This window comes from Lissotriton helveticus, chromosome 4_1 (assembly GCF_964261635.1).
Source record: "Lissotriton helveticus chromosome 4_1, aLisHel1.1, whole genome shotgun sequence".
Taxonomy (NCBI): domain Eukaryota; kingdom Metazoa; phylum Chordata; class Amphibia; order Caudata; family Salamandridae; genus Lissotriton; species Lissotriton helveticus.
Window position 1 is genome coordinate 1,879,229,401 of NC_136063.1, and position 15,898 is coordinate 1,879,245,298.

Below are 15,898 nucleotides of genomic sequence, written 5' to 3' on the forward strand. Positions count from 1 at the left end.
CAAACACAAGGAGATGATGGACGGAGCGCTGAACCTTTTGAGACACTCACCTCCCAGTCACAGATCTGGGTTGAATCCATCATCGTTCTTAACTTAGGAGACAGGCATGTAAAGCATTTAAAAACACCAATTTAATAAATAATTAAGGCTCAACACACAGTAAAAATCCCACACCAATGTATAAAAATAGGAATGTTTTTGTAGAACAACACAAAAACAACAAAACCCGATTGGGAACTGAATATATTATTTTTTAAAGAATTACCACTTTATAGTGCTTAAAAGTCTTTAGCGCCACTCTAGGACATCTGGTCGCGCGTCACCTGCCCAAAGTCAAAGTTTGAGGCCGACCGCTATGGAGCACAGTGTGGCTGCACCAATCAGGGAGCCCTGATCAAAAATTTGCCTTCAGACTTACACATTTTTCTGGAGCTTTTTCTTCCGAGGTCCCTCAACACACTTCACCAGTCCAGATTCTGAGAGGGTTCACCAGTTTGACTTTCAGGGACCTCCCAATCAAACTCTGGGAGTCGGACCGCCAGAGCTTTTCAGCAGGACGAAACTGGAATCCGGATCACGGTTGAAGGTGGCAGTCTTGGGTCTCCCGGTTGAGTCGGACACCTTATTGAGCGGGTCAGAGGGGATGGGGTAGGCAGTCCTGACATTCCCTGCTTGTCCTGTTTCTCCTTTGAAGCCTCATGCTTTACGACCTCCACCCCTGCAATGGCATTCCTGTGTAGCAGAGCCCTCTCCAGCAGATAGTCTCTCTCCTGGTGAGCCACTTATCACTTCAACAACTCAGCCTGGCTAATCATCTTAACTCTAACCAATCAGGGAAGACTGCAACAAAATTTGGCTTACAGACAGAAAAGTCTTAAAACTTATTTTCTGTACAATTTAGGATAAATTCAGTAATGGTGAATTGCTAGAGTTGTCAATACCATTCTTTTAAGTCTTTAAATTATATTTTATTCAATTCCTAGCAATATTTATGCAGCCATATACTACTGCAATGTTATCCTTTTGGCTACCTATCTACAATTGGGAAAATAACGTGCAATTTCTCCATCACCATACAAAATATCTTTTATAAAGACTCGGCTTATAGTTACATGACCACCCACCCCATGGACACATAGGGGAGACCTTGGTGATCGTAAATATGTATAAACCAATGTGGATTCTCACCACACAGTGCTCATAGCACCAAAGTCAATTTTGGGAGGGACTTTGCTACAACGGGGGGAAGTGAAATATGCAATTTCTCTATCACCAGGGCATATAAAAACATCTTTTATAAGGACCCTGCTTATAATTACATGACCCCCTCACCTCTGGGTCACCTAGGGCAGACTCTGATTGCACCCAATATGTAAAAATAATGTAGATTATCACTTTTTAAGTGTCCCTTCCACCAAAGTAGATACTGTCACCAGCAAACTCAAGGTAATTCTTGGCATAGCGACCCCTGTGGAAAACTCCTGGCGCTGGCATACTGTAATAAATTTATAGCAAGGGGCACAGATGCACCAAATAAGTGGTGCTGACAAATTGAAGGGTATTTTTCACATAAGGGAGGACAACCATGGTATACAGGAGGGAGACATTCATGACACAAAGCTGGCCTTGACATAATTTTTGACATAAGGGTCACCCATGGTTTATGGACAGCACTAATCACAAAATTCCAGCAGTGGCAAACAATATGTAATTTTTAGACTAAACGGACACCCATGACAATATCCTGGACCTGGCACAATCAAGGTAATTTGTGACCTATGGGGCATCCCTAGCAAGTTTTGGAAAAAATGGCATCACCTCTGGGGGAGAGCAAGGTTAATTTGGCTTGCCTTACCATGAAAGTTGATTATTTAACGAGTGCTTTTTCAGAGCCTGAGGCTTTTTAGTAAATTTAAAATACAATATTTTTTTCAATTTTCTCAAACTTTTCTTGGGGGGAGAACCTTCAGAACTCTCCCTAAAATTTGTCAGGCTCACTCGCTACAATCAAGGGAAAGTATTACGCACCACCACTTTAAAAAACATAACCAGCGCCCACTCCAAGAACAGAAGTTAAACAGTACCTTGATGAGCACGGTTAACTTTCTGTAGCTGCCGCTGGGACTCTGACTGGACATCACGTTAGGTAAAATTTATAAATTCAGTGTGCAATGTGCCTTCTTCTGATTAAATAAGAAATTAACTGAAAAGAAGCCTTTTTAGACAAATTACTACCATGTTTTATTACTGAGAGCACATGAAAAATTAAGTGTCGGAATAAAACCTTCAGCTCTGTGCTTCTCACGAATTATATAGACTTTGAAACTATCTTAAACCAAAACGTACTAACAATAATAAATAATTTAGGCCAATAATATAGCTCATACTCAATATATGGTCTACATATATGTGGACATAAATATTTCCTATTTAAACCATTTTTTTTCTCTCTCTATGATATATCAACACATTTCTCATTGCCGTCCGCAAACTATTACATCGGGACTATTGCGGTATCAAACATGTAGATTCCCAGTGATGTTGTATAGCACTATATCTTCAAGTAATACTAAGAGAAGCGAGTAATAATCCCTTTGAATATCATGGCAGCACCTAATTCAAGCGGTATTTGAAATAGACAGCCTAGATTGTGTCATTTTATTAATCATGCATTTATTGTGGCACTTCAATGGTGTCAATTATTATGATGTCATCAGGGTTAAGACCTTGTGGCATCACTTCCTGGGAAGATCAAGGGTCAAAGGTCATATGATGTCACTTCCGCTAACACTGGCATTTTGGTGAATCGACATCCATGCCACTGTGCCTTCTTACCACAGTACAAAGGAAAACTCGGATGCGTTGCAAACAGAATATTTACATATTGACAATACATTAAATACATTCTCTCAGGCTGACTGACAAAGGTATCAACAGACTCTGGCTCGGAGCTCGAGACTTACTTCTGTTGTAGATAGTCGTTTATCCCCGTTATCACTGCCAATGCCTGAGTCGGGGCCGTGATTCTTATTGGGATAAAAGTCTTCCATGCTGTAAGGAAAGACGATCAACAAAACACGGGTTAACTTTCACCTCAAGAGGCACGTGGAGAAGATACAATGTGCAATGTGTTATTTAAGGGTGTGCTGCACTCTTGCACAAACACCATTCACGTCTGAATATTACGGCTGGAGTTTGGTCTTCAAAGAACAACTGACTATGTATTTCTGACTATTTTCAGCCTAATTTTAACGACTCAACATCACAATAAAAAGGGTGAGTGCTTCGGGGTTGTTTGGCTTACTTAACCCATCTACTGCAACCATACTGGAGCAGTCATGAATCCATTTATCTTCAGTATTGCAATTTAGTAGACGGCAGGGTTGGTACAAACAAAAAGTAACAATGGTGCAGGCTAAATTAGACTGCAAACAAATACGAGATTAACAACAAAGAAGAGGCAGAACTATTAAGAACTGTTTTGAGACGAGACTAGAGCATTAGACGTGTTTTTGGCTTTGGCAATAGTCTGGGCGTGAGGAACGAGGGCAGGGACAGAGAAATAGAGGCAGGGAGGGAGAAATAGAGGCAGGGAGGGAGAAATAGAGGCAGGGAGGGAGAAACAGAGACATTGGGGAGAGAAAAAACAGGGACGCCGTAGGAAGAAGAAACAAGGACGAGAGAGTGGGTGGACGGTTAGAGAGAAAAAAGGGAGGGGTTGGGGTTAAGTTTAAAAAGAGAAGCGGGAGGTGAGAAAAGGAGAAGAAATCGGTACGAGAGGGCAGGTGGGAGGTGGAGAAGTAACAGGGACGGAAGAATAAACAGGGAGGGGTTGGTGATAAGGCCATGCGCGGGACACCGGAAACACTATATTATATGTGCCCCACATATATATACTTATATATATATATATATATAACAACAAGCAATTGCAGCCAAAATAACCATAGAGCTGGATTATGCTGTAAAGAATTTCCACCATACATGAAACATATGCATTAGGAACATGAAAAACAACATCAAAGTTTGAAACTGTTTTAATGCTGAAAAAACAGTAGAAATTCTCATTATATCCTGGAAGCATAGAAAGCTCCCAGGCTGCATTGCAAACACACAGTCTAAAAGACTGAAAAGCTAACCTGTAGCTGCATGCTACAAAAAACTGACACCGTGCCTTTAAGGCACTCATGACCCCCAGTATCCCATCATGCCTCAGGGGTGTCAGTTGGGTCAGTTGTTCTTTTCGGAGACTGAAAAACCATGGAAACAAATAGGTTAACAATATCTCCAAATTAATAAAGATCCTTTGCCCGGGGAGGCGGGAGGGTTGCTTATGACTTTGATGAGGATACCCCTGGAAGAGAACTAGGATTATTGGTAAGTATCTAATCCTTCTCTTCCAGGGGATCCTCATCAATAGTCATAAGCATTAGAATAGAATAGCGAGTCTCACCTCATCTCCCTGCGGGCAAAGGAGTAACCATACAGTAATAACATTCCTAAGCCTAGAAAAACTAAGCTTATACAGGCTGCAGGCTAACCAAATAGATTCCTCAAAGAGGCTTGCCCTTTCTTGGGTATCAGTCCTGGAATCAGATTCTAGGCAGTAATACCTTGTAAAGGTATGAACTGATCTCCAGGTTGCAGCCTTGCAAATCTCTGGCATAGGGACATCATGCAGGAAAGCTACTGTAGCCGCTTTCCCCCTAGTAGAGTGTGCTTTAGGTGATAAAAGTAAGGGCTTGCCTGCAAGCTGATAAGCCAATTTAATGCAGGAGACGATCCATCCGGAGATGGATCTTTTGGCAGCTGGAAAGCCCATCCTCAGTGGACCGTAGTTGATAAACAATTGGTCCGTCTTCCTACTCTCTTTGGTCTTTTCCAAATAAAATTTAAGGACTCTTTTGAGATCTAAAGAGTGCAGCGACCGCTCAGCCGGGGTCGTAGGGTTTGGAAAAAACGAGGGAAGAGAAATAGACTGATTTATATGAAAATCAGAGACAACCTTGGGTAAAAAGGATGGATGCGCCCTCAAGACTACTCTGTTGTGATGGGAAACAGTGTAGGGTTCTTTTGTACACAGCGCCTGTATCTCACTTACTCTGCGCGCTGATGTCATTGCAACTAGAAAAGCCGCCTTCCACGATAGGTGTTGCAAGGAAGATCTGTGGATGGGTTCAAAGGGGGGCCCATCAACTTAGACAACACTAGGTTTAATTCCCACGGGGGAGAAGGGTTTCTAACAGGGGGGTACACTTTCTTCAACCCCTGTAAGAAGTCCTTGACCACCTCCATCTGGAAGAAGGAGGGCTGAGTAGGAGACTTCCTATAAGCCGTAATGGCCGAGAGGTGCACCCTTATCGAAGCATATTTAAGACCAGATCTTGCTAAGTACAACAAGTAAGGCAGAATCACCTCCTCCTGTGTTGAAGAGGGATCAAGACGTTCTAGTGGAGGGTCGTTTTGCTTCCTTTAAAATGTGCATACAATCAGATGGCAAATTTAAATGTCCGTATTGTATGATCTCAGGAGCCATGCTGTTAAGTGCAGTGAGGGAAGGTTGGGATGAAGAATCGGCCTGCAGGGCAGTCTCCTGGGTGGAAATACCGACAGCTGTAGAAGGTCCGGGTACCACCACTGCCGAGGCCAGTCCGGTGCTACCAGGATCATGATCATCCTCGATCTTATGAGTTTGGACACCACCTTCGGAATCAGGGGCAGAGGAGGAAATGCGTAAGCAAATGTCCCTGACCAGTCCATCAAAAAGGCATTCCCCCTTGTCCCTGGACGGTGGAATCTGGACGTGAAGGCGTGGCATTTTGAGTTTTCGTCGTCCACGAACAGGTCTATTTCTGGACGACCCCAGCAATGGATCAGTCTGGCTGATCTTCGAAGTGCCTGCTGAGTGCGTAGGCCTTGATATTTAGCTCTCCTGGGAGGTGCACCGCCACTACTGTGAGGTTCCGGGCAAGCAGCCAGTGCCATATGGCTTGTGCCTCCTGAGAGAGAGGAGAGAGAGGACGCGACTGAGTTCCGCCCTGCTTGTTCAGATAGAACATGGTCGTCGTGTTGTCCGAATCAGAATGTGATTCGAGTGCAGGAAGGAAGGACTTCAGAGCCAGATGGACTGCTCGAAGCTCTAGCATGTTGATAGAGTAGGTCTGTTCTTTTACTGACCACCTTCCTTGAATCTGCAGACACCCCATGTGTGCTCCCAGCCCTGGAGAGACGCGTCTGTGACTATAGACTGTGTCGGGAGAGGTTGGTGAAAAGGCACTCCCACCAGAAGGTTGCGAGGGTGAGTCCACCATTTGATGGAGGTCTTTGTCACCTGGGAAACGTAGATCCGGTCTTCCCAGAGCCCTGTCGACTGATCCCATTGATCCTCCCGAGCCTGCTGCAAAGTTCGCATCCTCAGCCTGGCGTGAGGAATCAGGAAGATGCAGGACGCCATGGAACCCAGCAGAGACGCCACTTGACGCGCTGTTGGATTCTGGGACTGTAGTAGAACTCTGCTCTTCTGCTGCACTGAAAATAGTCTCTCCTCCGAAGGATACGCTTTTCCCAGTTTTGTATCCAGAACGGAGCCCGGGTAGTGTATGGATTGGGTCGGTAGTTCTACTGACTTCTCCATGTTGACGTGGAGGCCGAGTCTGTGCAATTGTAGCAGACAAAGGTGGAAATCGTTCTCTACTTGCTGAGGAGAGGTAGGGATAGACGAAAAATCCTTTTTTGTGCAGGAAGGCTGCCACCACTGCCATGCATTTGGTGAAGACTCTCGGTGCTGAATTTAGCCCAGAAAGGCAGGACCCTGTATTGGTAGTGCTTGGTGCCTATCAGAAACCTTAAGAACTTCCGATGTCGCATGACAATTGGAACGTGGAAGTAGGCATCTTGCAAGTCCATCGAACACATCCAATCTCCTACTTGCAGATGTGGACATATTTGGTGAAGAGCAAGCATGCGGAACTTCTCCTTGACTATGTTCGTGTTCAGAACACGAAGATCCAGGATGGGCCGGAACTTGTTTTCCTGATCCTTTTTGGGGACAAGAAAGTATCTGGAGTAGACTCCTTTTCCCCTTTGAGAGGGAGGCACTTCTTCTATAGCTTGTTTTTGGAGAAGAGCCTTCACCTCTTTTCGGAGCAGATCGAGTTGGTGCGGACGAGATTTCTTTGGGGGAATATCCTGTTGAGGCGCACGGAAACGAAGAGCATATCCATTGCGCAGTGTATTCAGCACCCACCGATCGTTCGTGATGCTGACCCACTCTGCCAGATGTTTTGAAACACTTCCTCCCACTTGAGTGGACAACGGCGCCAGGGGAAGCCAGCGCTCATTGTTTTCCTCCTCTAGTCGAAGTAGAGGACTGCTGGTGACCTCCTCTCCCTCGGTTGGCTTTACCACCCCGAAACTGGGTCTTGCCCTGGGGTTTGTTTTGGGACCACTGAGGGGTTTGACCCCTCTGTTGAGCCCCTCTGCCGCTGTTGGTCTTGAAACGGCGTTTGAACTCTTTCTTTTTTTCTAGGCCGACTGCCTTGACGGTGTCGAGCTCGGCTTTCATCCGACTCATTTCGTCATCCGTGTGCTGGCCAAAGAGATGTGCCGGTAAACGGGAGGTTCAGAATGCGTTGTTGTGCATCGGGCTTGAGGCCCGTCAGGCGCATCCATGAAGAACGCCTGGCACATATCCCATGGGCATAGGTATGTCCCACCAGTATCGCACCATCTGCAGCAGTGCTAATCATCTGATTAGCCACAATACTTCCTTCCGTCAGGGTCTCCTCGAAGTCGTGCTGGTCCTCCTTAACCTCTTGGATGCTATGGGAATTCCCCTGCTGTGCTGGGATTTCGCGATCCTCGCACATTCATGACGAGCTGGGCTCGTCATGAGCGTAGCAGGAGGCTACTGCATGACGAGCCCAGCTCGTCATGAGCGTCGAAGGGGTTAAGTAATTTGGATTTAAAACGCTCCATTGAGTCCAATAAGGCTCTGTCGTACCTGCCCAAAAGCGCAGCCGCGCTAGAAACCTTCAGCGTCGAAGCGGCAGAACTGCAGACCCTGCGGCCCCACGAGTCTTGCAACTTGCTGTCCTTATCAGGAGGAGTTGAGGAGGAGGGAGCGACTGAGTGGGTCTTTCGTGCCGCCGCCACAACTACTGAGTCGGCGGGAGGGTCCGTTTTCACAAAGGTCGGATCAGAGGGTGCGGCCTTATACTTCTTCTGGATGCGAGCAGGAACCGCTCTAACTGATGCTGGGGCCAAGAACATTGCAGTGGAGATCTGGGCACTGGGCTGACATATTCTTGCAGCCGTCTTGTGGCCCCCGACTCTCGCCAATGGTGCAGAGGCCTATTCCATCTGGGAGACAACTGCACACCCTCGGTGGGAGGTCTGCGGGCAGGACTTCTAGATCTGCGAGGACTTCTGGATCGTGATCTGGAAGAACCAGAAGAATGACGGGAGGCTGATTCAGTCACTAGGATCACTGAAACCTCCCTGGATTCTCGTTCATGGTGTCTCGACTTCGATCTGGACCGTTCATGGCACCTCGACGTCGAATGCTCAGAAGGTGCATGCCTCGACTCCGAGCGATAATGATCCCTCGACGACGACCTGTGCTGTCCCACCGTCGACGGAGTCTTTTCCTTCGACGCCAACTATCTCTGTGGCGCCGGTGGATCAGGCGATCCCGACGTCATATGCCTCCGACGTGAGGAATGGTCTCTCGACGTCGAGCGGCGTGGTGTTGCCGACGACGGAGCTGCCTTTGACTTCGAATGTCTACGTGACGTCGGCAGAGGGGTATTGGTCGCCCTCGACGCCAAACATCGACGCGACGTCGACGAAGATGTCCTCCTCGACGGCGGAGGACTTGGGGCTCTCGACGTCGGTCGCTTAGCCTGCGACGACGGAGGTGAGCCAGCTCTCGACGCCGAACGTCGTGATGACGACGAAGGCGGAGGCTCCTTACCCCTCGACGCCGAACGTCGCCTGGTTGACGTCGGCGGAGGAGTCACACTTCTCGACGACGGCGGAGGTGTAACGCCCCTCGATGCCGATCGCCGCCTGGTTGACGACGGCGGAGGGGTCTTATCTCTCGACGCCGATCGTCGCCGAGTTGACGATGGCGGAGGGTCTTGACATCTCGACGACATACCTGATTTTCTTGACGGCGAGCCCACCGTCGACGGTGATAAATGTCGTTTTTTCGACGAATGACCTACCGGTTGCTCCTTTCTCAGCGCCGAGCCCGACGCTGAAGCTGCAGGACGAGAAGACTCGCCCTTTGAAGGTTCTACGGACCTCTTGGAGCTCTTCTTGGCTGGGGACCTCCCTCTAGAAGACCTATGGGCTAGCCCATAGACACAAATGCTTTCTATTGCTTGTTTTTATATATATATATACACATATATATATATATATATATATATATATATATATATATATATATATATATATATATATATCCACACGAGTACAGGAACCCCAATTGAAGACTGCCACAAGAGGTTTGAAAATAACAGTCGGTTTTAATGGGCTTGCATGGCAGCAAATTACAACAGCAAGTAACTTCTATTCTGTAGTCCTCGCCAAACGCGTTTCAAGAGCCTCCTGCTCTCTTCGTCAGTGGCGTGTGAAGAAATGCTAACAGCGCTGGTGTCAATGCACCGGTAATTAAACACCTGACTCCAAAAGCGGGGGCGTGGCCGACACCACGACCTTCTGGATATTGTAGTTCATTAAGGTGTCCCATGTGGGAGCGCTGTTTATTCTTAAAACCACAATTGTTTCCCCAGTGGGCTGAAGCTTACCAAACTGTCCAAGTGCTGCCCTGCTTCGTAGCCACACTATGCGCCCAAACGAGTGGCTCCCTGTAAAGTCACCAGTTCAGAACCTCTTCCTTGTGCGAGAAAGACTCCCTCTGGAGCCTGCTCAGGACCCACAGCTGTGGTGGTGAGCTGTCTTCGCGACCGGGAAGCAGCCGCCTTAAATCCACACGAGTACAGGAACCCCAATTGAAGACTGCCACAAGAGGTTTGAAAATAACAGTCGGTTTTAATGGGCTTGCATGGCAGCAAATTACAACAGCAAGTAACTTCTATTATGTAGTGAGTATATATATATGTGGGGCACATATAATATAGTGTTTCTGGGGTCCCGCGCATGGGCAGGAATATTCTAATGCTTATGACTATTGATGAGGATCCCCTGGAAGAGAAATTAAGAAAAAAAGAGCTGCTGCTGGACTGCAATAAGTACTGATACAAAAAATAAAACATGACGAGGTTGTTCCCGTACAGGCAAGTCTTCAATATGTACAATATGCTCCTTGATGGTGCGGGATTCGCACAGATCGGTTGGTGCCCTAGTGCACCAGACGGTAGGGAACCGAGATCTGCTGGTGCTCTCGCGATACTGATGGCACATGCACAGATCTGCCAGTGTCCTGCCGGAGCAGCTGCAGTGGATTAGCTCTCCCATGTGCAAGTCATAAGGGCCCTTGCAAGGGGGCTGAGTGCACCAGGATTGACCAGGAATAAACCTCTCTGGACAAGTAATGTGTCCATGATCCAGGGGAGGGACAAGCACAAGAAGAGAAAGTAAGCGGCTGACCAATCAAAAGCAAGCAAATGAAGTGACAGGGAAGTAAACCAGTGTTAACCAAAGGGAGGTCTCTTAGCCAAATGACTGAACACAAAACGTCTCGAAGATACAGCGACTGCGTTGTCTAGACAAGGCCTAAACGGGCCGACATTTTGGGCAAATAACAGTTACTTGCAAACTGGTTGTCCAATTATAGGTATTATTCCTCACATGAATAACGCTTACAAGGTTTCCCGATTCAGGGGCATCTCATAACACTTATAACAATATGGTTTTTACTAGTTAACATGTCTGAAAAACACTAGCAAGTAAAGGTTGTTTAAAACGTGCACAAAAATTCTAAACCCAATCTATCAATAGGGTTGGAACATTTGTATAATTATAGTTCCACTACAATCTCACTAGTCCACTTGTCGGTAATTAGAGAGGCATAATATAAACAAGCACTGACAAAGCCAATCGGTATGGATACTTTCTCATTTAAAGTGCTTCTTGATTGACAAGTTTGTGTGTGTGGACGGATGAATATAAGAATAAATTAATGGTTGAATGCATGAAGGAGTGCAAGGATCGAGGCACGGATGAGTGACAGAGGGAATTAACGGGTGATGGCATGAATGGATGCGCAAATGAGTGCTTTATGGCTGGATGGATGGGTGGGTGCACAGATGGAGAGAGGTTACCCCAAACCTGCAGGTTGAGGCCCACAGGCAGCTGTGGTAATAAAGTTATATATAAGCCAACAATGATCTCACTGCAACCATCATGGAAGGGCTGGGCATCATCACTTCAAGAATGCGCACATTACATACAAAATTACCACCTTTATGCCAGTGCAGCATTTCCAACCCTGTTACAACACTCTTCTTGAAAAATTGATTAATGTGGGAGCAGTGTAGGAAATGTGTTGTCAAACCCTCACAAAGGTCAAAACCCCAATGAGTTAAAAATCCATTTCCAATTGACCTGTGCAGCATTCTCTTGATTAATACAATTGGCTTTTCATTTATCCCAGAGAGGCATAGCAGCAACGCCCTCGGCTTCAGCAGACACTGGCTAAGGCACATCCACCAGCAGACTAAAATGCAAAATGGGAAAAAGCATTGCAATACCAATAGATCTCGACTGAGAGACCGGTTTGCTCTGTCAAATATATTTCTTAATTCTGTAGAGCAGCCATGCCAATGCTGGATAACATGAGGGACAGATTAAACAAAAAAAAAAAAGGGAGCACTTGGTCATGTCAATTTGTAGGCAAGCACATGTGTGCTGAATGCATGTGTGTGCCTACAATGTAACATGGTCAAGTTATAGCTTTTTTTATATCATTGAACAGGGGTTGGGGAGAGGGTGGGACTGAAGCAACACAAAGTACTGGGGGCAGAGAAGCACACGACCAAGAGGCAGCAACATTGAGTGGTGGGGGAGAAGTACACGGACAAACAACAGCAAAATGGAGGTGACAATGGAGCACACAAGCACACAGGTACAAAAAAGTAACTTTGAAGAGAGCAGGGAGCACAGAAGCACACAAGCAAACGATAGCACCATGGAGTAGAGCGGGTGGCGAAACAGAAAAACATTGGCGAGAAACAGCAACGTGAGTGAAGGTGAGGAACAGTAGAAGAGTGAGAGAAATCAGTGCCGAGGAGAGAAGAAAAAGTCCAGCAGGGAGACAGCTGAAAAGCACACGCTGTCTGGTGGAGTGCTTGATCACAAAGAAACAAGTAGCAGTGGATGGAGATAAGTACTTCAGCCATGCTCCAGGGTTCGGTCAAACAAAAGAAGAGGAAGTAAAGCCCTTGCACGCTAACCAATAAGAAGCAAGAAAATGACAGTGACAATAAAGCAAACAAATGGTAAGCAATGGGCGGGCTCTAAGCCTATTGTAAGCTAACAATATGTCTCACAACAGGGAGTACATATGCCGTCTAGTAGGTGGGACATAAAATTCCCTGAACAACCACCAAATCATTATTTCAATCTTTCCCAACATACCTACACACACAAAAAGCACAGCTGTGGTAGCAGAAATCCACCAAAAGTAACGGTCATCACACTGGCACACTAAGGAATGCAGTATACCAAAAAGTTAACATTCTTTTTGACAAATGTACATGGCAATGTTAAGGCACATTCTGCAATTAATTAGAACACTTATTTCAGTTAAATAAACTGTTCTACACTCCAAGCGGAATGTGAAAATTCACATCTGGGGTATGCATCAGAGTTCACTGTTTAGGAACACGAAAAATAACGTGTGCTTATATTGCGTAATACATTCTTAGGCTTCAAAACCATTGTTAAAATAAATGTTACTATAAAGATCATGGCTCATCAATCACATAAGGTTGATACATGGGTTTGACTTTGCCAAGATACAAAATCATGACCCTTTGATTTCACGTAGATTTCTGCAAAGATGCATATTAACACACTGAGCTTTTGCTTTTAGTCAAACGCCTATTAGAATATACTTTTTTTAATTTTCCTTGAGCATTTATAAAAAGTATTTCAAACAACCCCAAAACATAATACTCCATAGAACACATCTGTTCAGAATGCCAAAGAACTCTCAATAATATTATCTGATTGAAATGGGTCTAAGAACTGGTTCGCCGCTAAATTTAAGTATCAGAGGAAAAGTAATATTGGTCACTGTAGGTAAGTGCCTCTTTTGGACATGGTTAGCCTCCACTATTTGCCTGGAAAATGATGCAATTTCGACTGAAAGTGCACATACAACTGTTTTAGAAATCCAAATCTTACCTTAGTTAAGAAACCAGGGTTGTTAGTTTTTTTTTTCCTCTCCAAAAAGGTTCCCAAATTAGTAAAAATAATGGGTACTCGAAACAATACTCCAGAGGACCTGGTACAGGTGGAGGAACTCTACCTCATACCTTACATGTCCTTGCCAATGAGACAGCTTAGAGACTTGTGTAAAACGTATGCCCTCAAGACTGGATCAAACCCTACCAAATCACAGCTCCAGGAGCTTTTGGAAGAGTATGACAAAGAGCATCAGAGGATGACCCTGATCTTACAGAAGATCAGAACACATTAGACAGGAGGGCAGCTATAGAAGCCCAACTCCTAGCTATAGAAAAAGAGAGAAAAGAGTTGGGGCTCGGACCCATCTCTGGTGGCAGCATAATAATAAATAGGGAAAAAAGTGATTATTTTGATCCTAAAATCCCCAAAGGGTTTGTCTCAAAATTATTTCAGGGTGATGATATCACCAAGTGGTTCATTGACTTTGAGCGAGTCCGCCTTAGCAGACAAGGTCAACAAGAAACTGTGGAGTGCTATGCTGTGAGAAATGTTCTCAGGAAAGTGCAGGGATAGACTCCTGGCACTCAACGAGAAAGATGCTGCATCCTATGATCTCATGAAGGGTACCCTGATTGAGGACTTTTCTATTTACCATTGAAGAGTATAGAATCTGGTTCTGGGAGGCTAACAAAAAACAGAGCCAGACCTGGGTAGATTTTGTAGACTACTAGGTCTAAACAAGGGTGACCAAAACTACCACTGGTGGGGAGACCAAATGAAAAAGGTCAACACCCCTCCCCCACGGGAAAGAGGGTAACTCTAAAAACAAAGTCTTCTCCAGGCCCAAAAACCCTCTTCAGGAGAGAGGGCCCAATGCTCTTCACAGCCAAATGGTGGGTACCAGGTAAAGTAAAGTAAAGTCCACATTTGTAAAGCGCACAATCACCCGTAAGGGTCTCTAGGCGCTGGGGGCCGTCGGGAAGATTAAGCGAGCTATTGCCCAGAGTCACATGGTGCTGGGCTAACCTGCCGCCGGAGCCGGGGATCGAACCGTGGTCCCCAGATTCCAGCGTCAGTCGCCCTGGCCGCGGCGCCACAAAGAACTGGGATCCCAAGAAGGCTTGGTGCCAGGACTGTAGAAATGCAGAGCACTAAACCAGAGACTCTGGTTATAAAAAGTAAAACAATGCCTCTAGTCCACCTGCAGAAATTGCAGTTGACAATCTCCAGATGGGATCTCAGAAGAGTATTGGCCACGTCAGGAAGCCCAGTGAGGTGACTTTAGTATGGGATGTGGATGTAGCCACCTTAGATGTCTGCCCCACTAATATGCCAAAATACAGACAGCATCCTGTTATTAATGGGGTTAGGGTGGAGGCAGTGAGAGGCACTGGTGCTAGTGTAACCATGGTAAGCAACTGGTTCCCTCTGAACTGTATCTGCCGGGAAGGACCTATCCAGTCACCAGTGCTGACAATAGAACAACAAACCATGCCATGGCGATGGTGTCCTGTGACTGGGGAGAGGTTGCTGGCCAAAAAGAGGTAGCAGTGTCTTTATACATTCCAGTTGATTGTTTGCTTGCCAATGATTTGGAGTCATCCGCATGGGCTGAGGCAGAACTGAGAATCCATGCAGAAATTCTTGAAATCAGACAATGGGTGTGCATCAAAACCAGAGTGGAAAAGAGGTGCTGGAGTCTGGAATAATGTCCCAGCCCTCCAGGAGAAATGGCAGGAAAGCTGGGATGGAATAAGGTCCCAGCCCTTCAGGAGAATAGGCAGGAAGGCTGGGGAACGAGCTTCGAATCAGACACAAGACCCTTCTACTCGGGAGGAAGAAGAGTCACCCTAGAGGGAACCGAGCCTCAGGAGCTGGAGCCTTACTAGGCTGATATTTTGGGCCTAGGGGGACCCTCTAGGGAAGATCTGTGCCCCAGGGGCAGAAAACCTGTCCCACTCTTTAAATTCTGCAACAGAAAGCTGCTGCTCAGGAAGGAGTTGATGTCAGTAGTTCCCACAGGACCTATTGGGAGGAGGGAATCCTGTACACTGAGGCCAGAGACCCCAAACCTGGTGCCACTAGGAGATTGGTAGTGCACCAGACATTTAGGGAATTCCTTCTCACTTTGACCCATGATATTGCCCTAGATAGATACCTTGGCCAGACCAAAACTTGGAGTAGGCTAGTGAGACCCTTCTATGGGCCAGGGATGCACCAAAAAGGGAAGGAGCCACCTATCTAGCCAGTGGTAAGACAGGTGGCCACCCAAACCCTCCCTTAATTCCACTTCCAGTTGTTGAGGTTGCCTTTGAGAGGGTTGGGATTGACATTGTTGGTCCCCTTGACCTTCCTATAGCATCAGGAAACATACATATTCTGGTGGCAGTGGATCATGTGACCTGGTATTTAAAGGCTATTCCTCTTAGGACTACCGCCCCTGTAGTGGCTAGGGCCCTCATTGGTATCTTTACCAGGGTGGGCTTCACTAAAGAGGTGGTGTCAGACAGAGGTATAA

At 46.2% G+C, this 15,898-nt stretch overlaps 1 protein-coding gene across 1 annotated transcript in view; it reads right to left on the bottom strand.

The window, feature by feature from the left end:
• LRCH2 (leucine rich repeats and calponin homology domain containing 2) overlaps positions 1–15,898 on the bottom strand; it is a 973,671-nt gene that overhangs the window by 615,282 nt on the left and 342,491 nt on the right. Inside the window, exon 7 of the mRNA XM_078688532.1 lies at positions 2,964–3,051. Coding sequence (XP_078544658.1) covers positions 2,964–3,051 — 88 coding nt within the window. The remainder of the gene's footprint in view (positions 1–2,963; positions 3,052–15,898) is intronic.